The sequence below is a fragment of the Penicillium taxi genome (genome assembly GCF_028828555.1).
Source record: "Penicillium taxi strain IBT 34144 chromosome Unknown utg000004l_segment0_segment0, whole genome shotgun sequence".
In the NCBI taxonomy this organism is placed as follows: domain Eukaryota; kingdom Fungi; phylum Ascomycota; class Eurotiomycetes; order Eurotiales; family Aspergillaceae; genus Penicillium; species Penicillium taxi.
Genome location: NW_026643206.1, coordinates 2,750,101 through 2,775,257, shown reverse-complemented (window position 1 = coordinate 2,775,257; position 25,157 = coordinate 2,750,101). Strand labels below are relative to the sequence as shown.

Genomic DNA, 25,157 nt, shown 5'->3' with positions numbered 1-25,157 from the left:
ACAGTAAATCTGGGCTCCATTCGCGATTGAAACCACTTTCAGTCCATCTTATCAACACATATAAAGACCCCACGGTATATAAAGATCTTATGAGTCTATATCTAGCTACCTACGAGCCCCTGTCTGGCTACCTATAAGCCCATGTCTGGCTACCCACGAGCCCGACCACTACGTCTACGCCTTGGAAAGGAGGGGGATAGCTTAGAGCTAGAACGATAAGCCTGAACTATAGCCTGCGACCTTGAATTTATGCCTAGGTACGTGAGTTTCCAAGGCTTTCTATATAGCTCTAAAGCTTTATCTCTTTTATTATCACCATGACACAAGATAATGGAAACATGAAAGCCACCTGACAGATAAAAAGAATCAAAAAACTATTCGAGATAGTACAAAGAAAACGACACCTGCAGGATTTGAACCTGCGCTCACGAATGAACGCCCTTAGCAGGGGCGCGCCTTAGACCACTCGGCCAAAGTGTCTTATTGATATACTAACTCCTAGTTGATATCATGAAATTGAGTCATTTGGGCGGTTGGAGTGCAGACATTACAAACGTAATGAGACCCACATTCAATTTATGGTCTTCCTATTGGCTGTTATTATTGGTCTAGTCCTAAAAGGAATAGCTCAAAATATATACACCAATAGGAAAATTATTCCCCGTAACTATACTGTGGCTTGAGCTGACATTTCAACTAATACTTCACTGTCACCGCAAATGGAGTCATCGATAAAGCTTCCATCTCTGTTTCATTGTTTTCTGATACAGCTGTGAGGAAGACCCGCAATGACTTGAATAAAAAATACTATCATAGGGATTGATACAACTGAAAAATATGATTGACTTTTATCTTGAATAGAGCAGAGAGGTCGAGAACTCATATATCTTTTCTCGACTACCTTGCAGTGTCAAGGTGCAGGCTCCGGCAGGAATAACACTGGAACTGTTACAGAAACTAGTTCATTCATTAGCAGACCGGACACCTGCAACGTATGAAAATCTTGCCCGTACTAAGCCGGCGGGATTCTTCGACAATGAATGGCTAGGAATCTCAACCACTTCAAGCTTCGATGGAGTGGAGATAATTTTCTATATACGCTCTGCAACTTCGAGATTTTGACCCAGAAACCTTTTTACAATCAATTTACCAAACAATGAATCAATAATAATATACCCGATATCCTTTTTGCTCTTCATTTCCCGTACATATCAAATACTATAACTCTCTAGACCAAAATTTGAATTTCTTAGTGTTTTCCAGTGCATATTGAATACTTAGAATCAGACCAGAAGCGACCCAATTCAGTTCAATTTGTCCATCAATGTCTAGCTATAACAATAATAAATGAATGTTGAAATAGCTATATATTCGATTCTGTGTTATCCTAGCCACGTCCTTCTCCCCAGTCTCATCGTCGACAATGGTTTCTGGAAGTGGTGATTCCACTGCCCGAGTTTGGGATTGTGATACTGGAACCCCACTGCACACTCTCAAGGGACATACCAGCTGGGTGCTGGCTGTCGCCTATTCTCCGAACGGCGCTATAATCGCAACCGGTAGCATGGATAATACAGTGCGGTTGTGGGATGCGAAGAAGGGATAGGCTCTCGAAGGCCCATTGAAGGGCCACGCGAAGTGGATTACCAGTCTGGCATGGTAGCCGTACCATCTGCAACTTCAAGAGTCTGGGCGGCCCTGTCTGGCGTCGGCGTCCAAGGACTCGACCGTACACTTATGAGATGTGGTGTCGAAGCGAATTGAGTCTGTATTGACGAGTCACAAGGGTTCTGTGAGCTGCGTTCGATGGAGTGGAACTAGATAGATGTATATTACGTCTCACGACAAGACTATCAAGATTTGTATAGAAGTGCTTTCCACAGAGATTCCGGGGGTTTGTAGGCGGTTGACCAGACGGTGGCGGACGTGCCATATCTCCAAAAGGATTCTCATAGTGAGCGGGGGAGAAATTCATTCTATCCTTGCGACGAAGGAGAAGAATTGTTGTGGGTATTGCATATTGAAATGCCTTCTCAGGTGACTTGTTGGAAGAAACAGAATGAAGATTGTTGGCTAGAAGAGGGAACCTTGGAAGGATTGAATCAAATAATTCGGTGTATAGTCAATTTTTGTTACGAGGTAAAGTGAAGGCCCCGGAGAAGCTGCCCAGTATTCTTGCTGCGTGATGCTACCAAAGGTCAAAAAGGACTACTCCTGAGGTCTACGTACTTTCAAGTTCCTGAATTTAAAGACCTCGAACATATCAGATTCAATGAATTGCGTAATGAAGGGAAAGGTTCTTGACAACTGTGAATTGAAGCTTACTTTGGCGCTCTCTTGTCGTAAAAGGACCTAGGAATATTCGTACGGAGCCTACCGACTTCGAGATATTAAATATTTATATTAGATGCGCCTGGGCACATTCTAAATGTCATCTCCAGAAAAAAGAAAATGGTGACAAAGAATCTTGTTCTCGATATATCTGTAGAAGAAAAAAGAAAGAAGAAAGCGCCGCCCCAAACTCCGTAAAGATGCCCACGAGTATCTTTTACTTTTTGATTGATAAACAGAAGTCCCAGAAAGACAGATAGTGAACTGTGCATCTATGCATCCACCATAGCATCCTCCTCTAGAATCTTGATCTCGCCGGAACTCCGTTCCCATTGGGCCTTCAGGTCCACCTTGAACTCGGACGAGGTAACTCCGAACATCTTCATCAGGGTAGTCTGTCTGGAGTCAAGTGTCTCGCCCTCCCGGCACACCTGGTAGCCCTCCTGGCCCTCTGTCAACTCGAGCATGACCTTACCCTTAATGAGGCGGGTGGGAACACCGAGCTTGCGAAGAGCGGGCTCGATAGTGTGGCTAATGGGCTCGTCATTGTCGGTGGGAATCTCGCCAGCACGAGAGTAAACAAGACCGTTGGGAATGCTGAAAGAGCGGGTCGCCTCGGTGCCAGCACGGGCAAAGTCTTGGGGGCGGAAAGTCTCGAAGTAGTTGATGACATTTTCAGCGGGGCGAGAGGTAAACAGCAGGCCGACGGCACCAGTAAGATAGGGTGTCAGACGGTGCAGGTTGGGAGCGGCCTCAGTCTCAGGGGTGCTTCCAAGAGCCTTGGCCATGACCTTAGTCTTACCGAAGAAAAGGCTGAAGAGATTGTATTAGTCGATTTGATGTAATTTTTTTTTCATGAAGATTGAGGTGGAGATATGATTGGTTGTCTCGAAAAGGAGATTATATCTTGTGCACACTCAGTCTTCTCAATTATGACCTACCGACTGTCTGTGAACTCAGTGCGGACATCTTTCAGGTATGTGTTGCGCATGTTGTCCACCGCAAAGACAAACATATGGTCATATTGCTCCAAGCACTCCCGGATATTGGCATAAAGTCGGCGGGTCTGTTCCTTGTGATCCTTCTTCGTAACCTTGGACTCGTGAACGATACGCGCGCGCTTTGAACGAGGCATTTTGAGTTGATGTGGTTGGTTCTGTAAAAAAGAAAAGTACAATTCGTTGCGGAGAGATAATCGTAATCGACTGTGGCATTTTTTTCGTTGCTGATAACCGGATTATCTGATATGCCGGGCTTATCCGACCCCCACTAGCCCCAATGGGGCAACCAGCTACTTAATGTCTTGATCCATCGATTCGACTCTCTTGATTGACAGCGTCAGGGTCGACTAGGCCTCGGACTAGAAAATGCTGGAATTTATGGATTACATTCAACTCGGCTTCGCGGAGGCGACCAATTGGAACTGCGACAATTCTTACTCGTCACTAAATACCACCGCGCAATGTAAGTCGCTTGACTTCAGGGATGCGCCGTAAATGGGACCTAACTGGGATGGATCTAGCAATCCTGGACTTTTCGACCCCAGAGAGATTTCGGATTCGCCTCTCCTCGCTGTCAACTCCGCACTTTGCAACGAGTTACTCGCTTGGTACAGTGGGGTTGCTTGATGGATCCGTATCATACCTTTTCAGCACAGTTCCCTTATATAATACTCCCAGTCGGAGTACATTGATCCCACTCAGAAAAATCTCTCTTGGGTATCGACAAGTGCAAGCGCCTGTATTACCTGTCCAGTCCTGGGGGTCCGACTCTATTTTAGACGATGTTAGTATCCCGGGGCTCAAGGAGGCTTCGTCCTCAAGAACGTCCAAGGAAGGAGACCAGACTACAGAGCGACGGAAGGCCAGTCTCCTCCATGCCTCACTACATTTACCATCACCTACAACACTAGAGGCTCTGTTTCTGCGTCGTATCTCCTCAACAATGCAGCTATCGCTGGCAGTCTGCTCCACCCAGGGCCCACCTCTATCCAAGTCCGCACCCCAGGCTTCAATGCTAGCCCAACTTTCCCACGACACAGGGAAGTACTGCAATGAATATCTTTTCAGTACAGACAACGCTCTATTTGGCTGGCGTGGACTTTGGAACTTTGGCCCTGACCCACGATACGACCGCCATAAATCTTCACCCGCACTATCTCTTCTTTCAGCTGGTGCAGAGGCATATTACTCTCCCATCTCCTCATTGCTTGGCATGTCTACGGGACTGCGATTTAGCACACTACCTGCGGCCACAAATGTCCCTTCATCGTCATCATCATATACCAGCCACCCAGCACCCATATCGACTTTCCCCTACACATTAACACTAACCCTAGCGCCCGTAACAGGCTCCCTTTCAACCACATACTCTCTGCGAGCATCGCCAAATCTCGCATTCAGCTCCAGATTCGGCTTCAATGTCTACAGCTGGGAAAGCGAGATGGTAGCTGGCTGTGAGTTGTGGCGCCGGAAGAAGGTACTCACAAATCCACTGATCAATGACGATGGCCTTGAGTGGGCACGCCGTAAAATGCGCTTGCATGATTTCTCTACTTCCCTCCCGAACTCTGCTCCATCCTCCACCCTCCTCTCTGATCCAGCTCATCCCGAGTCTTCTCTTGCCTCAGATGATCATTCTGGCGAGGATAATGACTCAGTCATTAAGATCCGCGTTGATCAGTCATGGAATGTACGTTTACTCTGGGAAGGCCGGGTCAAGGAGCTTCTAGTCAGTGCGGGTGTCGGGCTGGGCCCGCGCTCGTTTGCGTTGGCTCCAAGCATTTCCTCGGGCGGGTCGGTGCCTAGTGGAGGTGGACCATCATATTTTCATGGAGTCGGGGTGTCAGTGATGTACTCTTCATAATATAAAGGTCTTGTTGAGAGCTTCCCAGGTGCTACATATACATCTCTGCTATCTAGTCTAATCAAGAACATTGAAGCTTGGAATGGTTTGATATTTGATTTAAAAGCCCTTACAGGATCTACATCTATCACTTGGGTACTTCATGAAACCATACATTCTACAGCACCTGGGAATGTATAAAGTCTCAATCGCCTTCTGCAAATTTTTGTAAGTTTTCTGCTTTTGCTCAGTCCATGATGATCTTTGTATAGAGAGTCCCGCCATCGCGCGCCTTACTCCACGAAAATGAAAAACAACAAAACCAACAAAAATCACCTAAAAAAGAATAAAGACAAGGATATCCAAAAGCGAATGAATAAATTACATCCATGTTTTTAACTACAGTAAGTCATCCAAGCGCAAAGAACACCGTAGATAGAATTATCTAGTCCCATACTCTCCAAACTTGAGCATGCTCAGGCACGATGTACCAGAGCGCTCCCGGTCGATCGCTATGGTCTATTAGTTCTGTCGTGGCGTAACTAATCCGGTGGTATTGCCATATCACGTGTTATGCTTTCCTACTTGTAACTGTCATATGTTATGCTCCTTCCCTCGTCATCATCACTTTTCCTAACCCTTCCATCAAACATTTCTATCTGTACTGAGTAGCTTCAATCAGGAGCCTACCCCATGGTGGGGTCTTCCATCCGTCCAGATGACTTGGAGTCCTTTAACGTTATGGGACGGCAAACTGGAACCAGAAGGGATTTGTCAGGAAGAGAGTTCCTAACGCACTGCCCGCCTGATATTCCTCCGCGCCATCGCATACTCGCACTTCTGGCCATAACTGATGCTGGTGATATGGCATCTCCTTCCCAAGAATCGGATGGGTGGATTGTATCAGATTTCTACCTTTTCCACTACTTGCTTTCTCCTGTCTTTCCCACCAGTAAGTTCCTCTTGGTCGAATCTTTTTTGCGCTTTAGCTAATAGTCAGTAATAGTCCGACGTAACCAGCTTTGGATGACATGTGAGGATCCATCGCGTCTGGTCGACAAGTACACCGAGTACGTTCATGGTGACCCGAAGGGCGAACGACGGGTCGTCCTCGATGCTGGAATGCTGCCAAATATCGATGCCGCTCAGAATATTCGGGTGGTCTCCAGAGAGAACTTATTAGAACGGTACCTTAGCACGCTCCGAGAGCAAGTTATAGAGGCCGCGGTTAATGAAGAGCACTTGATACTTCTTATCTTCGGCCATGGAACGGAGGAATATGGAGTGCCTACTGGCGGTTCAGTTATTGAAAAGGAGCCTATTCTCCAAATGAAAGACGTTCATAACCTCCTATATCATTCAAGCCCAGTTACCCTATTCATCACATCATGCTATTCTGGTGGGTGGCTAGTGAAACCTAATATCAATGGACGATTCATGAATGCGACATCAGTCGCAGCAGCATCTGATCTCGTTGAATCTTCGTCATGGAGCGCTAGTGGAAGTGTTGGTCGTGTTGGAGGCAGCTTGGCTGCATCCGCTATGCTGCGCTGTCTCATCGATACTGAAGAAACCCTCCGGGAAGCTTCGAGTGATCCAACATATATCCAGTTTGCTAGTTCTATCCATGATAGCGTGAAGGGGATGGGATTGCTAGGTCAGTACCAGTAGATATTCTTCGCTGCAGAGGACGATGATTGGGAAAGCAGCTATAAGAAACGCCTAGGCCTTCCACTCGCAAGCTACCAAACCAAATGGCTGGAACTCCGCGCAATACTACCCTTTCCATCAGAGGAAGATGAGGTGAGTACAGCTATGTCTGCTGGACGGTCTACTCAACGAGCTCGTATTCTTGCACATGAATACCTGACGTCCTTCCCAGGGTTTGACGAACTCAGCCCAAATATGACTGTTCATTATGGATTAAGAAATATCCTGAAGGGCGTTGAGATATCAAATCATAAGCTAGATAACCTCACGCAAACAGTAGTTTATCGACTAGGCTCAATGCACGAGGCAGACTACTTTCGGGAATTGGCTGGCGCAGACTTTCCGTCGATTTTCAAAATTGACATTCCCTGGGGATTGATCCTGAATCAAGACCCTAACCCTCTCTACGGCCAGACGTGGTCTTTGCTTCTCGAATTAGAGATATCAACACCTCTAATCGGTATTCGATTCACCTACCCTAAGTCAAACCAGTATCTTGCTGTTGCATTAGTCAAGTCCCTGAAAACCTGGGATTTGATCGAGCCCAAAGTGAGGTACCTGGCCACCATGAAGAAGTCATGGTACAAGTTTATTTACAAGGCATGGCTCGGAAACCGTGTTTCTAGCGACCTCGGCGTCATAAGCAGCAGATGTGCGTTTTTGGAGGCCCTAAATATCACGTTTGATAGTGAGAGAAACCCACACTTTAACACAGAACATTGACAATGGCTGAGGATCCGGAGGGGGGGTGTATGATTCCCCGATAGAGACCTGTTCGTCGCTGTCTCATTTGCTTTTTTCGTTGCTTTGTCTCGTTTCTGTCCTTCTTTCCCTCTCTTTAAAGGCAGAGACTGGCTTTTGGGTTAGTAGGTGGAGGTAGTCAAGACACATTTTTCCTAGTTTTTTTCATTTTCGAATACGTACGATTCCAAGTAGTTATTTTCACAAATCAAAGAAGGCAAGAAATCGGTTGCATCTCCTGGTACGAAGACCAGGACGACATTTGATTGGTTGTTGGTGGTACCGATACGACTAACGGGGCATCCAGGCTGTTTGGATAAAACTAAGGTTAATTGCATAATTCTCTGTACCGTTCGATATGGTGTAACTCGGAGAGATGGCGGAAAGGCTATGATTATGCGTCGCATTGTTGTAGGAAAATCGTAGTGTTTCCGCCTACTCTCGGACGTTCCCCGCTGGTTCTTCGGTATTGTTCTCATGTTGGGGCTGGGCAGTGCCGCTAGCATCTTCTGACTTCGTAGCTTTAGACTCATCTGGAGACAAAGACATATTCCAAATTTAAATTTGTAAGTCGCGTAGAAGCGAGTGTTGTAAAATTCATCTGATATAGGCAAATGCATGGATTTCAGAGCGCGTCGGACCGGCGACATAAAAACCTCGAGCAGGCAGACAAAGTCGCCGGTTCAGAATTATGCATCCTTACGACACCAGCGCGCGTACGGACTCTAATTTTCCTAATTCCGGGCCCAAATTCTAATTCCACTTACCGGTGCTACTCAGTAGCTTCAATTGTGAAGATCAATGGCAGAGTCACACGTCCAAAGTAGACAGCGAGATAAGTTGTGAGATGGAAGGAATTCCTATCGAGAATTACATTCCAGGTTGTCGCAACTTCAAAGAACCGGATGTAAGCTGGGGATAGTAGGGTCGTAAGGTGAAGCTTGGAATAAACGATCTAGGGCTAGGATTGGCACGTGGCTGTTGCAACATCTATCGAGCAAAGAGCTATAGGCATTCCCATGAGGCGACTAGGTTGATGTCTTTATACAAAGTAGAGTACCTGATACTTGAGCGGTAGTTTCTAAAATCCTTGAATCCATACGAGATTCTGGAATTCGTCATCTCGGCTTCAAAAATATTCAAGTCCCCCGCAAAAAACACTTCCAGATCATCAATTTGCTCTAACTATGAGACTGCATGTATTCAGTCACTGATTTGACCTTACCTGATCTTACCTGGACGTCACTGAACATCCCCATATGATAGAAAGAACAAAGGCAGGGCGTAATAATAAAATTGGTAATGGTATGAGTCTCTCCATCTGGGAGAAGGTGCAGCGAGATGGGATATGAAAAAGAGGATTCGTTTTGTCAAGGTACTGCAGACCTTGTCGTTTGCTGTTTGCATGTAGCTTTTGTCTTACCCCCTTACCCTGATGAAGAGAAGAGGCAGGAACAAACCAAGGAAATCCACCAGTATGATGAGGCGAAATAGGCAAGGGGAAGAAGGCATACGTCCATAAGGCGAAGAATACTTAGTATCGGCGGCGGGAACGAGGGTCCTCAGGACCTTCGTCCTCACGGTGACGCTTGCGTCCGTATTCCTCGCGGCCACCACCGTATCGGTCACCTCCGCGGTCAGCACCACGATCACGATCTCCACCACGGTCTCCGCCGCGAGGTTCCCGATCACGGTCGCGGTAACGATCACTGCCACGATCACCTCCGCGGTCTCCTCCACGATCTCCTCCACGATCTCCTCCACGATCTCCTCCACGGTCGCCACCTCGATAGCGATCATCAGGGCCACGGTCGTCGCGGCGGTCACGGTCCGAGTACTGGTTTCGGGGGCGAACAGGCTCGCTGTTGCTGCCAGTCATACCGCGGTCAAATCTACCTCCTCCTCCTCCACCACCACCACCACCACCGTAAGATCCACCAAAGCCTCCGCCGCGGCCACCACTGGGGCCGGATGGGGCATTGGGAGGTGCCTGGCCGCCATATCCACCACTGCGACCTCCACCTTGATATCCGATTCCTCCTCGTGGTCCCCGATCGCCACGGTATCCACTACCACCACCACCACCACCACCACCACGGTATCCTCCTCGGCCACCACCAAAGCCTCCGCGGAAACCACCTCCAAAGCCACCGGGTCCAGAGGGGGCGTTGAATCCGGGCCCAGTCGGGCGCGATTGGATCTTGGTATATCCACGGCCTCCAAGACCACCACCAAGACGGCGAGGTGTCCAACCTTTCATGGTGCGTCCACGCTCAACATCTACAAGGACTCGACGGTCCTTGATGCGAATGCCGTCTGTTTCCTTGTACGCGGCTGATTTTTGGTGTCACTGTGTTAGCCATGGTTTCTCTTACCAATATGCTGCGAATGCAGACTTAGTAGATTTACTTGATACCTTTCATGTCTTTTTCACGTTCATAAACGACGAATGCGTAACCTCGATGCGCCTTTTGTTTTTTGCCTTCGGTGGGAGGAGTTGTGTCCTTAACGATGCGAATCTAAAAAGAGGTAAGAAAATAAAAATAAACCGAATGCCACATAAAAGAGAGAAACAAAGAGGATATCAGAAGTGGAAGCTTACCCGTTCAATGGGACCGAATCGGCCAAACTCGCGTTCCAAGTCTGCTTCTTTGACGTCGTAGCTGAGGCGCGACACAAAGAGAGTCTTGTAAGGATCACCTCGGATATTTGGGTCCTCATTTGGCTTGACTATAATGAAAAAAATTCATTAACAAATGCATCGAAAAGCGAGGGGAACAAAGAATGCTTACAGTTAGCTAGACCTTCCGCACCCTGCTTGCGAAGCTTCTCTTTGTGCTCATATCTTTGGCGCCATTTACGCTGGATCCAGCTCTCAGTAGCATTGTAGGGAGCGGGTTCTTCGGCCCGAACCAGAGCAAGAGCTTCGGCAACTCCAGTAATTTTGCTCTTGGTGAGGTTGTCTGGAGCGCGGCCGGTTGCAGGGAGATATCGCAGAGGTGGGCGCGCCTGGAAGAGTGCCAGCAACTGAGGGGGAAGTTTATCAGTCATGATGAAATGAGTCCTCAGCTCAAAACATGCGACGATAGAGAATGAAAGAAAAGACTATGGCGAAGTCTGGAGTTGTCGCGTCGTCTCACGAGGTTCTGAAGGGGAGCTTTCTGCTTCGCAAATGCATTAATCGCCCCACATGGTCTCTCACCGCTCAAGTCACGTGATACTAGAAAATACCCTTGAACAACTGATTCAATATACACGATTCAAGATATTGACTTGATACTTCAATCGCCATTATGCCCGCCAAAGGAATTCTAACGACCTCTTCAGCCAGGGTATGTCACAAGAGTTAGAGTTTCGAAATAGCACCACTAACTTTATTATTTCTCGCAGAACGGCGTCGGCGCTTTCATCCTCCAATGTAAACGCCTTGACTTTCACTACTGCACCCACGGTGCCAGCTCACGAGGCATGCTGTTAGTAGCCCTCAAAACTCTAGCACTAAATCTACTGATCGATGTCGTGCTAATTGATCGATTCACCAGCTCCTTCCTTACCAAGAGCCTTCCCGCTTTTGCCCGCGAACATCCCCAGATCGAAATTCGGGTATCCCCACGACACGGAAAGCACCCTGTCATTCAAGGCTATTACATCAATGGTGGCGAGAAGGCCATCTGTGTTCGCAGTCTCGAACCCCTCGAAATTATGAAAAAGGCCATGATCCTCAAGGATGCGAGCGGAGAGAAGCTGAAGAGGACTAAAAAGCCCGTCACTAGTTTGAACGATAGTGTACGTGGTATCTGGTCACCATATCACGGTGATCTCCGTGGCGTATAAGTTAGGGAGTTTGATTGTTTTTTGTTCCACATTTATTCCCAGGCAGTGGCTATATGTTTTCAAGCGATGATGCCCTGTTAAAGGTTGCATTGTTCTGTACTGTATTATTAGGATAGCCCAATTTTCATTATATATTTACATATTTCAATGCTCAATCTGATGCTCTCGAATCCGCATAGCTTTACAATAACCCCCAACCCCGAAGCGATACACTCTTCCATGGTTGTAGCTGGGTTGTGTTGTACCTAGGTAGGGTTCCAGGATTTCCTTGAGAATTCTGCGGTGGCTCATACCATTTGATTAAGTATCTAGAGTCTGTATGTAGGTCAATTGGCATACTAAATAATAGAAAGCTTGATATGATAATGCTTATATTGTTTGATTATAGAAAATAGAACGTAGTAAACCCCAGAAAGAGAAAAAAGGCTAAGCCCAGAAAAACGCCGTCCAGTCCACGCTGAATGGGTATCGACTGTAAAAGATAGAGAACCGACTGTAAGAAATAGGGTACGAGATCCCAAAACACCATTCTGCAGGTGAGTTTGAAAATATGGATCAAAAGAATGATTCAGATGAACAACTGAATCATCGCTGACTTGGAGCTCACTTTTTGACCACATTCTGGAACTTGACATTTGGAAAATGGCTCAGCTGCGTTGGTCTGGGCTGCCTTTTGGGACCGATTGGAGGCACAGTCTCCACAATAGGCCTATATGCGATGTTAGTTATAAATAAATTCGATGGAAAACTTGGGAATTTCTCACATGTCCACACGCCTTTGCAAGCCATATCTCCCGTTTCTTTCCCTCACCGGTACCTAGCGTCGAGTCACAATGAGGGCAAATTGCGACATCATCCTCAGCCAGGTTCCGTGTGAATCCATCCGGTGCAGGACTCGGGGCTTTGTAAACAGGAGGCTCGGTTGGTAATGGTGCGAGTGGAGGGATGAATGGAGGGAGTTCAAGGTCTTCGAAAAGGAGACGAGTATTCTCCGTACGCCATGCAGGTGTGTCATAATCCATACCATAAGGATAGGGGCGCAAGAATCTCTGATTACGTTCCCGATGATTATACCATGGGGCCCAATGGCGTCCCCCGATAAGTCCTAGCGGGATATGATCATGAGAAGGCAGGTTGTCTGATGGCGCACGTCTGATGCTTCGAACAAATTCAACTTCTGGGTCTTCGGCAGACTCATCGCGCGGTTGGGATTGGCCGGGCTCCAGACTTACAAAACCCATCGTGTGGAGGGGTGGTAAGTGGCGCCGTGGCCGTAAGTCCGGTGGGCGATCAACGCCGCCTGACGGATCGACAGCTTCATCAATTGTAAGATCAATCACTTCCGCGAGATCTATCCCTTCATCATCTCTATTTTGTCTTCCAACCGATTGCGGGAGTACAGATCCACCTTGGTACAATATGAGCTGGTCTTGGGGTCTTTCAATTTGCCGATCCATCGGATGGAAAGGTGAATGAAGGGAGCGGCGGGATCGCAGACTTGGTTGTCGAGAAGAAAATGCCGGGGAGTTGGGATCTTCTTCAGAGACTCTGTGTCGTGGACGCTGATAACAGAGAAAAAATTGTTAGGAAATTTGTTGATATACCCCACGACATGAAGGTTGATTTGTTACCTTGGCCCTAGCGCCCAGGAACTGAACGTCGGTCTCATCCCCGACACTGTCAGAATCAGGCGGTCCATTTAAGTCTTGGGAGACTTGACGGCGTGTACGCTGAGATGGGAGAAAAGGTTAGGAAATGCTTTGATATACCCCACGTTCTTTGGGGATTGTTGTTACCTTGGACCTGGCGCCCACAAACTGGACGCCAGTGTCTTCACTCATCTCAGGGTCAGGTGAGAGAGACGCCGCCAAACCAGAGGATCTTGACAAGTGGGTAAGCCCTTATATAATTAGTTGTTGTATATGGAGTGGTTAGGAGATAGGATTGTGGTTGAACATGATGATGAAGCCCGAGTATCCGGGCGGTCTATGATTCTGCTGGTTCTATAAAGCGGTATAAAAGGCGGCGAATAATATCAACATCAGAACATGAAAGAGAGCCTAGAGATACAGAGAGGAGAGGGGGGTTTAGAGACTTAATAGCACTAGCAAAGTGACATCTGAAAAGTGTTATTTAGAGCTTGGCACGAATATTCTCATATTCGCAAATTTTCGCAAACTTTCGTAAATGTTCGCATGTTCATGTTGCGCTTTGACGACATTGAGGCTGATCGCGCCAGAACACGAAAGATTCGTTAGCTAATTCATTCAACTTGTATTTAATAAGATAATTCCACACTGTTTTATAGGCGGGTTTTTGCTGAACAGTGAACACTCTCCCCAGCCAGGAGATAATGGAGGGGTTTGATTATTTTTATAAGGAGTGTAGGACATTTCATATAGATCCATAGGTAAGTTCATTTTCGGCCTTGCTTCCCGTTTGAAATACTGAGCCTAGGCGGCTGCATAAATCTAAAGCTTGAAAACATCATGTTCTCATTCGAGGATCCAATCGGGCTTACTGATTTCATGGTGTCTCGACTTAAGAGGCTAATGGCTTTCAAAATTTATTCGGTAGGATGACTAGTATATTAGTCTGTAATGGCTTCAGGCCACTGAAAAGCCTAAGAAGTATACAACAGCTTGTCGACTTTGGCTTAGCAGCTAGACTAGAGGAATACGACGACTAGGGTGTATGGCCTATTCAGCCAGACCACCTGGGCACTCTTGTGCACCAAAGGTGATACTAGGTAATAGATGGCAAATGCCTGCGGATTTTTAGAATCCTGAATGTTCTAATGCGTCCCGTGGTTCTCCAAAGTTGTTGCATCCATTAATACTTAACCAGTTATGGATATGATCGAAACCAAAGACCTATTTCAGCATACCTAGGTATTCATGATCAAAAATAAAGTCGCTACGATGCTGAACTATATATCGCCGAGATGATAACCTTGCTCGGTCCACTCCCCTACAGAGGTCATACAAAAGTATCAATATATGTAAGAGTACTTGTGGTCAGAACCTTGGAACCTATTAGACGAGAAGGCGGTAGAGCATGTGAGACCGCTGAGGTCTACATCTCTGGGCCATTCTTTGGCAATAATAGTATTACTGGGTTTCCTATCTCGAACTAATTGTTCTCAAACTCACGAAACATCCTTTAATAAGCTATCTCGCTCTTTAAAATATTAGTAAATCTATTGAGATAATAACTGCATAAATAAATTACACCACACAATTAATGTTTTGTATTATAAGAAAATTGCGGCCGTCCTCATAATGCGGTTGGGATACACTCACTACTTCTAATTGGCTAAAATTGTATCCGCTGGGATGCACTGCATACATCTCATGGGTTAGGGCTCAAAACTCGGGATTTAGGTGAAGGTATTGATAATCTAAAAACTGCTAAATTGAGCCCTGGCAGACGCCAAACACCTACAGGGATGTGATATGGCGTATTTTCAATCAATTTGCACCGCTCTTCCATCATCCTAGTGCTGAGAAGCTTCTTCCACCTTTCTCGTTTGCTCCATTTCGCGTTGTCTGCCAAACCCAACTACACCCCTAGTAGGTCAGCTAACGGATATTCCAGTTTCTTATCCATTTATCTTCATACAACTATGTATCATATGGCATTTCATGATTATTTTCAAATTTAGTTTATCCAACATAGACCGTTGTCGCTCTTAGGTTAGTACCGTAGCTTATTATAGAGCATCTGAGTAGTAGCGTAAACACGCCAGGTATCCTAACCACATAGGAACAAGTAGTGACGCTAAAGCACACATACAACCTTGGATTGGGACAATGGGGTGGTATTTCTGGAAGACCAATGGGCTTAATGAAATCAACTCTGATATGCCCCATCCCGTCACAGTTAAAGTTGTCATCAATGCATAGCTCGAAGGTACATCATTGGGACAAAATATTCTCGTTTTTTAGGGAAATAGGCAATGACTGAGAAGAGTCAGCTAATTATAATGTGTCTGAGATCTGAGCTGATAATATATTACTTACATTTGGCGAATTTGTCCTCCGCCCCGTAAAGTTCAAGATCTGCAATCTGGTTGGTGAAATCCTCAAGATGAAATTTGCTCAAGTTTCGTCCGATCTTGAAATATAACCATAATCTCTCAACGGGAAATTCCATGAAGAAGGCTTGCCGGGAGAATCTAACGAAATACTTGTCCTCGGTAGTGAGACGCGAATTATTGAGGAGGGTATCCATCTTGATCCTCAGCAACAGCATAAGACTGGCCTGATAGACATCATTGAAAAACGTCTTTCTACTCGCTTCTGCACGTCCAACTGTTAGAAAATGAAGATTAATCTGAAATGATTGATAAGTTACCTGGTTTCAAAAGTGAATATACTTGAGGGATGGGCGATTCTTCTTCCTCGGCTCGCAAAAGCTCAATTGCAACTCTGAAGGCAACAAATTCCGACATATGCGTTTCGGAAGACTGTAAATCAGGACTGCGATGTAGAATTTCACAGATGGTAGAACCACCGAGGTCACGCACGATCTTTTCAAGAGTCATCAAATACAGTCGGCGCTTATCGAGTAGATTGATCGGGTAACTTTTCATACCAAAGGTCTCATCTCTAAGATAAGTCTCTATGCTGGCTTTGAGCGACGTACATGAATGATAAATGAGTGAGGAGGTGGTATTCGCTTCTTCCAGAAGGAGACTGTTGATGGTTTTCACGTGGCCTGACGAAATTTTGAAGCATTGAAAGTGAAATTGGTCGTTGGCATCAAAAGAGGCCGATGAAGTGATATGCTGCTGTACATATACAGTATGGCATCTGCTAATGGGGAGGTCATGCAAGATTGAATCTGCTTTGTCAGGGTAGAGGTGTTGAGATCGAATTGCCCGTGATAGATCATCCCACAAATTGCCTGCCATTTCAACATTTTGATCGTACGCAGAGAGCAAGGGACTCCGTAGGACAATGATGAGCCGAGGCGATATGGGAGCAAAGTTGTGGTATTCGGTGTAGAGGACGGATTTCGTCTCTTGAGTCAAAGTATTCGTTCTCACAGTTGACGGACCTTCAAAAATGCAGTAAGCATTTTGAGTGAGAAGGAACTCATCATCCGAAGATATCGGCTCGCAAAAAGCGATGAAACTATGCTTGAGATGAAACACCATCATCTCGGCGTCGTCTGGATATACTTTCGATTTAAGAATTCCTATCCAATTATTCGCGGGATCCATTTCAAGATCCAAGAATTGTCGCAAGTTGTTGAGCCATACATCAAGTGGTTTCGCAAGCCCGTTTGATCTCATATAATCCATCATTCTTTCCCGGTCATCCGCCTGGTAGCCGTCAATATGATCATGATTATACCTGTCGAACATTCCCGAATTTCGATACTTCATGAGAAAAAGGAACTTTCGTAAGTTGTCAAGTTCGGTCCGTTTGAGTTTGAGAATCAGCCCTTGAGCGAATTGGCTACATGCACGTTGAAGTAGACTACTTGCATCATTTTCAAGATTTGAAAGCTTTTTCTCGAGATAATATGGATCTTGGTCAACCCCAATATCTCGATACATGTCCAAAAGAGCAAATTCCGTTGACACAGGTCGCTGAGTGAGAAGAGACTTCTCAAAATCAACCTTGTTCACCAGGAAATCCCGACGATTTCTGCGTTTCTTTCTTTCCCCAGCATTTTTGCTGCTGTAGTCAAGCAGTGGCCCTGCTGGCGGCTGGTCTTCGGGTGCGAACCGCTTTAATATAAATCGAGGAATAAAATGGTGTCTCTGTTGTGGCAGTTCCATCTTTCATGGGATTTCGTCTCCTTCGCATCTGCTCTACTCCAACTGAGCTTTCCATCACTCTGTATTTAAGTTTTTGAGGTCTGTTGCCCTCGTCAACTCAGTTAGCACCACGTCAGCACTATGTGGCCAAGTAAAGTTGGCCCTCAGACATGAAGCGCCAATTGAATTTTTCTCTTGGCCTCACGGCGGGTATTCGTTGGATCACAGTGAGGCGGTGATCGAAACGTCGTTACTGCGCCGACGCAGACCAGAAGACCAAGACTCGCTGACATCCAAACAGAGAGGAGTGGTTATAGTCGCCCACCAACTGCTAAGCCACCCAACGGGAAACCATGTCCTGAGTGTTGCGTGGCCTACATGATAAGGATGAACCCCAGCAAATGTATATTACGATGTCATAATGTTTACATAGACATACTCGTACGATATTGTGACGTTCAATAAACGAGTAGGTACTGATACATCCAGAAGAATATCGAACAATACAGTCGACGGGCAGGAATGTGAAATGGCCCGTCTTCCGCTGCCGTTGAGATATAGAAAGTTGTTTAGTGGAGCTCGACTACTTCACATTTAACCAGAGAGAAGTCAAAATTAAGATGAGCCAGAGAGATATTCGACTCAGCCGCGTGTAAGGGCATATTTTCCTTTGAATTGAGGACATACCTAGTTATCTCTCGCAAAGAAAGTCAACAAGTCCCTATGTTGATTTGGTGCAGGGAAAAGGGATCAATCAGCACCAAGTCGGTTCAGCTGAATCATATTAAAGACGCTTGATTGGACTATTGAGTTGGATGATAATGGGGCGGTGCGACTAAGAAGTAATGAGGTTTCTGATAATAAAAAACCGATGCTATTGGATAGATATTTTATCTAGATAGGTAATACTGAATAGACTAATAGTGATCTTGTGATTTGTTACGGGAAAACTGCTACTCAGTACTGTGTGATGACTCGGAATAGAACTCGAGACCTGTATTTTGTTTCCTAATGCTAACAGTCAAACACCAAAAAACTCAAATATTCAAACATTCAACGTAAAAGTTGAGATAAGATCATGAATCTCCCGCAAGCACTGTAACTGCACCCTCATCATTCAAAGCCACAATGCTCTGAGCAGAAGAGCCGAATGCCACAGCCACAGCAGTAACAGAACTGCGCAAAGACTCTGACCAACTCTTAGATGACTTGCTGTACTGCTGCACAGTAATTCCACCAGATCCACCAGTCAACAGGAACTGGCCAGTGTAGTCCCAGAAGATTGAGGTGACAAGGCTGCCGGTGTCCAGCACCTTGGATTCCTTGGAAGTACGAAGATCCCAGATTGAGACACTGGTGGATTCGGCGGCCACGGCAGCCAACAGAGTGCCATTTTCAGAGAAGAATAGAGATTTGACTGGGGCTGACATAGCAAAGGTTGCTGCTGATTCCCCGGACTCGGTGGAAAAGATCTTAATTTGGCCATCGGAGCCACCAGCAGCTATGAGGTGGCCATCAGGGTGGAAGTTCAAGGACAATAGAGCTATAAAAAGGATTAGTGTTCTGATATGGAAGTTGTAAAGTAAGAGATAAGAAAAGGGACCTACCAGCATCAGTGAAGATCTGGGTGAGCACAGAGTTGGTGGAAAGATCGTAGAGAACATAGCTCTTGTCAACACCAACTGAGGCAACAATATCACCAGTCGCATGGACTGCAAGGGCTGTAGCCTCGCCAGAGTGAGAGGAAAAGCTTGCAACTTCGCTTCCATCTTCAAAAACCTTGACTGCTCCCGAAGATGACGAAACAACAGCCTTGTTGCCGGCCCACTTTGCATCAGTCACAGGGCTACCAACCTGGAGAGTCTGGGTAACAGACTTCTGAGGGATGGAATAGACACCGACAACGCCATCCACACCACCAATGAGAGCCAACTCTCCGGTGGAGTTGACTGAGAAGGCTCGACTGCCGGGATAAAGAGCTTCGGAGGTTTCGACGGGCTTGTATGCGGCAATAGCGTCACTGGTGGCCCAGCCTTCAGGAATAGGGCGCTTGCGACGGCCCTTGGAGAGACTATTAAAATTATAAATTAGTTATGCACAGCCAGTAATGGGGCAGTTCAGTCCACATACGCAGCCTGTGTGTTGTTAATTCGCTCCACAACCGCCTGCGGTAGACCGGCAGAGTCGACCTGCATAGCATCACCGCTACCTGCTTGAGAAGCAGCAGAGAAATTTGAAGCTATTAAGCGAGCCTCGTCCCGCTCCTTGGTAAGTCGCGCGATGACTCGGATGGCCGCATCATGTTGGTAGAGAGCTGTACTGAGCTCGCGGCGGGTTTGTGTCAGGTTCTGTTGGAGGTTGTATGCCTCTAGGGCGAGCGCATCCCACTCTTGCTGGAAAACACTCAACAGAGAGGGAATGGATGTGAGGGTAGGAGGCCGGGCTTTTACGATGCGCTGGGCCTTGATATCGATCAGTTCGTCGGCGGTGAGCTCTTCGCCGTTGACAGGATCTTTGCCGTTCTCTTCAATGTAAGCTTCAATAAGGCGCTTCTCAAAAACACTGCCTGTTTGGATATTAGGGGGCTATAATGCGCGAAAATGGGCTTGAATGACCTACCGCTCTTGGGAGAGACGACAGGCACTTGAGGTGCCTCTCCGGAGACTGGATAATTATTTTGGTTAGATGGCCAGTCACACAGTATGCATTATAGACAGAAAGAAGAATTGTCACTTACTTGCACACAACATGATTAATTGGGATGGGGGAAGGTGGAGGTTAGATGGAGAAGATCGAACGCGAAAGTCGCCTTTGCGCTTTTCGATGTGTCCTATTGTGGCTTAGCGTCAAATAAGCTGTTCGCAATCGAAAACCACTTCTAATCTCAACTTTTACCTTATTAGGACATTGTCTTCTTCATGGCTCGTTCTTAATCAATAACTACAATTGTTTTTTTCTTCATTTGAGGATACACAGCATGAACTGAACTTCACCGCAGTCAATCCATCAAGCGTCGCAGCCATGCCAAAGAATCCAAAGCTTGAATATGGTATGCTACGTTTACATTACCTCACACTACCTCTCTAGTACGCTCTCCTGATTCATCCATCCAGATTCAAATATACCTGCCTTTCTACAGAAGCTCCGAGGCGAGTATGGGGACACCTCAGGCCGTTTAGAGCGACCCATCGAACGAGCACGAAACCCCAAGCAGACCAAGGACGAAGACGATGATGAGCCCGTCTATATTGATGAAGAGAGCAATGCAGTGATTTCTAAAGAGGATTATAAGGCCTTGGTTGAAGGAGACACCCCAGGCCAAACGGAAGGTTCTTCTTCCACGGGACAAGCAGGCACAAATACCTCAGATCCGGCCAAGCAAAGTAATAAGTCCCAGATAGGCGCCCAAAGGAAGCGAAAGCAGATCAAAGTGGTGGGTGAGGAAGACAATACCGAGTCGAAGCTGAAGCCCAATACGCCAGCCGCTCGAAAGCCCAAGAAAGGGAAGAAGATCAAGTTGTCCTTTGACGAGGAATAACTTCTTATTTCGATAAAAAATGAGGATAACGGACGAGGCCTTTGTCATCTTGACTCAAGTCGGATATCGTGATTCACTATGAGTCAAGATATCCACCATAGACTAGATGGCATGTATCTAAGTAAGCCGCTTAGTAGTGGAATTTCATAAATTAAATCTAGATTTATTATTTAAAACGTATGTATATTCGAGATCCATAAGTAATAAGTATCTTTAAAGTGGCGTATATACCAGGCTTATAAACGTTTATTGTTGGTCCCGGTCCGCTTCTTTTTTATCTGCCATTTTTTTTTCTTTCGTCGCAACGCCTTTCCCCCACCACTTCATCTTCGCTAGCATCACAGGAATCTTGAACAGGCACAGTGCCCAATCAAGATGCCAGTGGTAAATGTCGACGACCTAGTGCGACTTCAGCGCAAACCTGAAGACATCCGAAATGTGAGTGCTGCCCCTCTATCCTATCTCTGTAGGCGGTTATACTAAAACACGTCTAGATCTGCATTCTCGCCCACGTTGTAAGTCACCACCATTTTGTCAAAATATTGGAGATAATCAACCTCTCATTATGTCTATCATCTGTTATTGTTTGTAATTTAACATTTGTCTAGGATCATGGCAAGACTTCTTTGACAGATAGTCTCATAGCTACAAATGGCATTATCTCGCCTAAACTAGCGGGCAAGATCCGCTACCTGGACTCTCGCCCAGATGAGCAGCTACGTGGTATAACTATGGAGTCTTCGGCCATATCTCTATTCTTCTCAATGCTCCGTAGATCCAATCCGGACTCTGCGCCCGTACCGAAGGAGTATCTGATCAATTTGATCGACTCTCCAGGCCACATCGACTTCAGCAGTGAGGTCTCTACAGCGTCTCGTCTCTGTGACGGTGCAGTCGTTCTAGTTGACGCAGTCGAAGGTGTCTGCAGTCAGACCGTGACTGTCCTACGTCAAAGTTGGGTGGAGCAGCTGAAGCCAATCTTGGTTATTAACAAAATGGACCGACTAGTGTCAGAACTCAAGATGAGCCCTGCTGAAGCTTACGCGCATCTCAGTCGACTGCTTGAGCAGGTCAATGCGGTTATTGGTAGTTTCTACCAAGGCGAGCGCATGGAAGATGATCTGCAGTGGCGAGAGCGCATGGAAGATCGTGCTACTGCGTCTGCGTTCAAGGAAAAGGACAAGACGAAGAAACAAGCGCTGGAAGACGAGTCTGTCCAGAGTGTCAGTGAGATGGCAGAATTTGAAGAGCGCGATGATGAAGATTTATACTTCGCGCCAGAGAAGAATAATGTCATTTTCTGCAGTGCTGTTGACGGTTGGGCCTTTACTATTAGGCAATTTGCGGCTATCTACGAGAGGAAGCTTGGTATTAAACGGACTGTCTTGGAGAAGGTCCTTTGGGGTGATTACTATTTGGACCCGAAGACTAAGCGGGTGCTGGGCCAAAAGCACTTGAAGGGCAGAGCCTTGAAGCCTATGTTTGTACAGCTGGTACTGGATAGTATCTGGGCTGCATATGAAGCAACGACAGGTGGTGGAAAAGGCAAAGGGTATGTTTAAAAACGAACGAGATTACTATACACATAAAAGCTGACAGCTACTAGTGACCCTGTGTTGTTGGAAAAGATCACAAAATCCTTGAACATCAATATTCCACCCCACGTTCTTCGCTCGCGAGACTCAAGGAATATCATGACAACATTATTCTCAGCATGGCTTCCTCTATCAACCGCCGTTCTTGTATCAGTGATTGAATACCTTCCGAGTCCCAAGGCCGCACAAGCTGCACGCCTACCAGACATGATCAAGACATCACCGGGCTCAAATCACATCTCTGAAAAGGTCAAGGAGGCCATGGTAAGCTTCAAAACCGGACCCGATGAGCCCGTTGTCGCGTACGTTAGCAAGATGGTCGCCATTCCCGAAAGCGAGTTGACTGCAAGCAAGAAGCGCAGTGGCGCTACCATGACAGCGGATGAGGCTAGAGAGATTGCCCGCCGCAAGCGAGAGGAGATAGCAAAAATGCAAGCTGATGCTGCCGAAGGACAAACTGATGCCTTTGCACGAATGACATCTGCATTTGAAAACGCGTCTCTAATTGTGGAGTCTGAGGAACCGGCGAAGACAGAGGAAGAGGATGAAGATCCGGATCACCTCATTGGATTCGCCAGACTGTACTCAGGAACCCTCTCAGTCGGAGATGAGATCTACGTCCTACCGCCCAAGTTCTCTCCAGCCGATCCTTATGCGAGCCCAGAGCCGAAGAAGGTGACCGTCACAGACCTGTATCTGCTTATGGGTAGAAGTCTCGAGCCGCTCCAGTCCGTCCCAGCAGGAGTTGTGTTCGGAATTGGAGGTCTGGCCGGATATGTCCTCAAGACAGGCACGCTCTGCAGTCAGCTAGAAGGCAGTATCAACTTGGCTGGTGTGTCATTCAGTCACCCGCCAATTGTCCGTGTAGCCCTGGAGCCCGTCAACCCAGCCGATCTCAGCAAGATGATCACCGGTCTACGTCTTCTAGAGCAGAGCGATCCCTGTGCACAGTATGAAGTACTCCCAAGCGGTGAACACGTCATCTTGACAGCAGGTGAATTGCATCTGGAACGCTGCGTCAAGGATCTCCGAGAACGGTTTGCGAAATGTGAAATCCAAACTGGAGAAGCTATCGTTCCTTACCGCGAGACAATTGCCCATGCACCTGAAATGGCAGCGCCTAAGAACCCTGACTTGGGTCGTGGAGGCGTCCTGGCAGTGTCAAACTCCAAGCAAATGACACTCCGTCTGCGCGTCGTGCCCTTGCCTGAGGCTGTAACCGAGTTCCTCAACAAACAAGTGGGAACTATCAAGCACCTACAAGCTGAAAAGCGCAGCGCCGCCGAGGCGAAGTCGAATGGAGAAGAAGGAGACTCTACAGTTGAGACGAACTCAACCGGAGAAATCGTGGAAGCTTCAGCCGATGTGACGGAGAGCAACATCTTGTCTATGAAAGAGTTCCGACAAGAACTAGACAAGGTATTCAACGAAGAAGTGAAAGAAGACAAAGAACTATGGAAGAACGTCGTCGACAGAATAACAGCATTCGGACCCCGACGAGTCGGCCCCAACATCCTCGTTGATGGCACAGCAGTGAATACGTGCGACAAATTGTGAGTTTAACCAGCGACACAAAGCAACTTCCTTTCTTTCCAACGATAAAACTAACATCACCAGCCTCATCGACGAGAAACAAACTCCCACAACCTCAACAGATACCCCACAAGCCCTCCTAGTCCGCGACTTCAATGACAAAATAGCCCACGCCTTCCAACTAGCAACAACGCAAGGCCCGCTCTGCCAAGAACCAATCCAAGGTATCGCCGTCTTCCTCGAAGACCTCTCCGTCCAAGCAAGCAGCGGCGCCGACCTAGACATGGGCCGCCTAACGGGCGACGCAATAAAACTAGTCCGAGAAGGAATACACACCGGCTTCCTAGACTGGAGCCCACGGATTATGCTAGCAATGTACAGTAGCGAAATCCAAGCAACAACCGAAGTGCTCGGCCGAGTGTATGCGGTGATAACGCGTCGCCGCGGCCGGATTCTCTCCGAGATAATGAAGGAGGGGACTCCGTTCTTCACTATTCTGGCCGTGTTGCCTGTTGCGGAGTCGTTTGGTTTCGCCGAAGAGATTCGGAAGCGCACTTCTGGTGCTGCGCAGCCTCAGCTTATCTTTGCGGGCTTTGAGGCGTTGGATGAGGATCCGTTTTGGGTTCCGGCTACTGAGGAGGAGTTGGAGGATCTTGGGGAGCTGGCTGATCGGGAGAATGTTGCTAAGCGGTATATGGACGCTGTTAGGGGGAGGAAGGGGTTGGTTGTTCAGGGGAGGAAGTTGATTGATGCTGAGAAGCAGAAGACTTTGAAGAAGTAGATAGATACCATGGAGGTCAGATTTTATTTGCATGATATTGGTATCTAGGTAGAACAAAAATAGCATTGGTTTTGAAGTTCAATCATCGTGTGATTTATGTGAGATGTAACCGCTCAGAGATCAACTTTTCTGTCACGATATTATCCAGACAGGCAAGTAGTAGAGAGAGGTTCGCTAGAATGAGAGTTCTGGCGAAATTTCAGAGAAATCCGTTCATCTACCTCCATTGACAAACACAGCCCGACATGGTAAAGGTCTCGGCCGTGTATACTAAGGAGGGTTTGTTCTACGAATAGAAGTTCTGAGAAGCTTAAACAGATTGACAAGGTAGAGGTTACAATGAGAGACTTGAAAGGTACAATCATCACTGACTGGAGCACAAAGACTGTGCTGGGTTATTTTTCATTCGTAATTCATTGGGTATCACCTAGATTGGATTGAGGAAAATTTCATGTCCCGGGTTCAACCGGTTGCTTTCAT

General features: G+C 46.8%; 12 protein-coding genes across 12 annotated transcripts; 7 read left to right on the top strand and 5 right to left on the bottom strand.

The window, feature by feature from the left end:
• Positions 1 to 1,423: 1,423 nt before the first annotated feature.
• N7495_005952 (WD40 repeat domain-containing protein) lies at positions 1,424 to 1,606 on the top strand (the record flags this gene model as incomplete). Its single annotated transcript, XM_057208603.1, has 1 exon — positions 1,424 to 1,606. The coding sequence occupies one exon, from the start codon at positions 1,424 to 1,426 to the stop codon at positions 1,604 to 1,606; it is 183 nt and encodes a 60-aa protein (XP_057062377.1).
• A 997-nt stretch (positions 1,607 to 2,603) lies between these two features.
• On the bottom strand, positions 2,604 to 3,466 carry N7495_005951 (ribosome assembly factor MRT4; the record flags this gene model as incomplete). Its single annotated transcript, XM_057208602.1, has 2 exons — positions 2,604 to 3,144; positions 3,273 to 3,466. 2 exons carry the CDS (start codon positions 3,464 to 3,466, stop codon positions 2,604 to 2,606), a joined length of 735 nt encoding a protein of 244 aa, XP_057062376.1.
• Positions 3,467 to 3,698: 232 nt separating this feature from the next.
• N7495_005950 (mitochondrial distribution and morphology protein 10) lies at positions 3,699 to 5,196 on the top strand (the record flags this gene model as incomplete). Its single annotated transcript, XM_057208601.1, has 2 exons — positions 3,699 to 3,795; positions 3,854 to 5,196. 2 exons carry the CDS (start codon positions 3,699 to 3,701, stop codon positions 5,194 to 5,196), a joined length of 1,440 nt encoding a protein of 479 aa, XP_057062375.1.
• Positions 5,197 to 5,868: 672 nt separating this feature from the next.
• N7495_005949 (uncharacterized protein) lies at positions 5,869 to 7,608 on the top strand (the record flags this gene model as incomplete). Its single annotated transcript, XM_057208600.1, has 3 exons — positions 5,869 to 6,127; positions 6,182 to 6,832; positions 6,863 to 7,608. The coding sequence occupies 3 exons, from the start codon at positions 5,869 to 5,871 to the stop codon at positions 7,606 to 7,608; spliced, it is 1,656 nt and encodes a 551-aa protein (XP_057062374.1).
• A 632-nt stretch (positions 7,609 to 8,240) lies between these two features.
• On the top strand, positions 8,241 to 8,453 carry N7495_005948 (uncharacterized protein; the record flags this gene model as incomplete). Its single annotated transcript, XM_057208599.1, has 1 exon — positions 8,241 to 8,453. The coding sequence occupies one exon, from the start codon at positions 8,241 to 8,243 to the stop codon at positions 8,451 to 8,453; it is 213 nt and encodes a 70-aa protein (XP_057062373.1).
• A 707-nt stretch (positions 8,454 to 9,160) lies between these two features.
• N7495_005947 (U1 small nuclear ribonucleoprotein 70 kDa) lies at positions 9,161 to 10,677 on the bottom strand (the record flags this gene model as incomplete). Its single annotated transcript, XM_057208598.1, has 4 exons — positions 9,161 to 9,960; positions 10,043 to 10,145; positions 10,229 to 10,356; positions 10,419 to 10,677. The coding sequence occupies 4 exons, from the start codon at positions 10,675 to 10,677 to the stop codon at positions 9,161 to 9,163; spliced, it is 1,290 nt and encodes a 429-aa protein (XP_057062372.1).
• A 242-nt stretch (positions 10,678 to 10,919) lies between these two features.
• Positions 10,920 to 11,460, top strand: N7495_005946 (mitochondrial 54S ribosomal mL43 domain-containing protein; the record flags this gene model as incomplete). Its single annotated transcript, XM_057208597.1, has 2 exons — positions 10,920 to 10,958; positions 11,017 to 11,460. 2 exons carry the CDS (start codon positions 10,920 to 10,922, stop codon positions 11,458 to 11,460), a joined length of 483 nt encoding a protein of 160 aa, XP_057062371.1.
• A 568-nt stretch (positions 11,461 to 12,028) lies between these two features.
• N7495_005945 (putative RING finger domain protein) lies at positions 12,029 to 13,301 on the bottom strand (the record flags this gene model as incomplete). The annotated part of the gene is made up of 4 exons (XM_057208596.1): positions 12,029 to 12,169; positions 12,225 to 13,022; positions 13,092 to 13,190; positions 13,230 to 13,301. 4 exons carry the CDS (start codon positions 13,299 to 13,301, stop codon positions 12,029 to 12,031), a joined length of 1,110 nt encoding a protein of 369 aa, XP_057062370.1.
• A 2,173-nt stretch (positions 13,302 to 15,474) lies between these two features.
• Positions 15,475 to 17,251, bottom strand: N7495_005944 (DUF4238 domain-containing protein; the record flags this gene model as incomplete). Its single annotated transcript, XM_057208595.1, has 2 exons — positions 15,475 to 15,747; positions 15,839 to 17,251. The coding sequence occupies 2 exons, from the start codon at positions 17,249 to 17,251 to the stop codon at positions 15,475 to 15,477; spliced, it is 1,686 nt and encodes a 561-aa protein (XP_057062369.1).
• Positions 17,252 to 18,306: 1,055 nt separating this feature from the next.
• N7495_005943 (WD repeat PRP19 family protein) lies at positions 18,307 to 19,980 on the bottom strand (the record flags this gene model as incomplete). Its single annotated transcript, XM_057208594.1, has 5 exons — positions 18,307 to 18,773; positions 18,838 to 19,301; positions 19,361 to 19,796; positions 19,850 to 19,894; positions 19,968 to 19,980. The coding sequence occupies 5 exons, from the start codon at positions 19,978 to 19,980 to the stop codon at positions 18,307 to 18,309; spliced, it is 1,425 nt and encodes a 474-aa protein (XP_057062368.1).
• A 271-nt stretch (positions 19,981 to 20,251) lies between these two features.
• N7495_005942 (DUF4604 domain-containing protein) lies at positions 20,252 to 20,768 on the top strand (the record flags this gene model as incomplete). The annotated part of the gene is made up of 2 exons (XM_057208593.1): positions 20,252 to 20,279; positions 20,344 to 20,768. The coding sequence occupies 2 exons, from the start codon at positions 20,252 to 20,254 to the stop codon at positions 20,766 to 20,768; spliced, it is 453 nt and encodes a 150-aa protein (XP_057062367.1).
• Positions 20,769 to 21,143: 375 nt separating this feature from the next.
• N7495_005941 (GTPase RIA1) lies at positions 21,144 to 24,677 on the top strand (the record flags this gene model as incomplete). The annotated part of the gene is made up of 5 exons (XM_057208592.1): positions 21,144 to 21,206; positions 21,263 to 21,283; positions 21,377 to 22,320; positions 22,375 to 23,916; positions 23,981 to 24,677. 5 exons carry the CDS (start codon positions 21,144 to 21,146, stop codon positions 24,675 to 24,677), a joined length of 3,267 nt encoding a protein of 1,088 aa, XP_057062366.1.
• Positions 24,678 to 25,157: the final 480 nt, after the last annotated feature.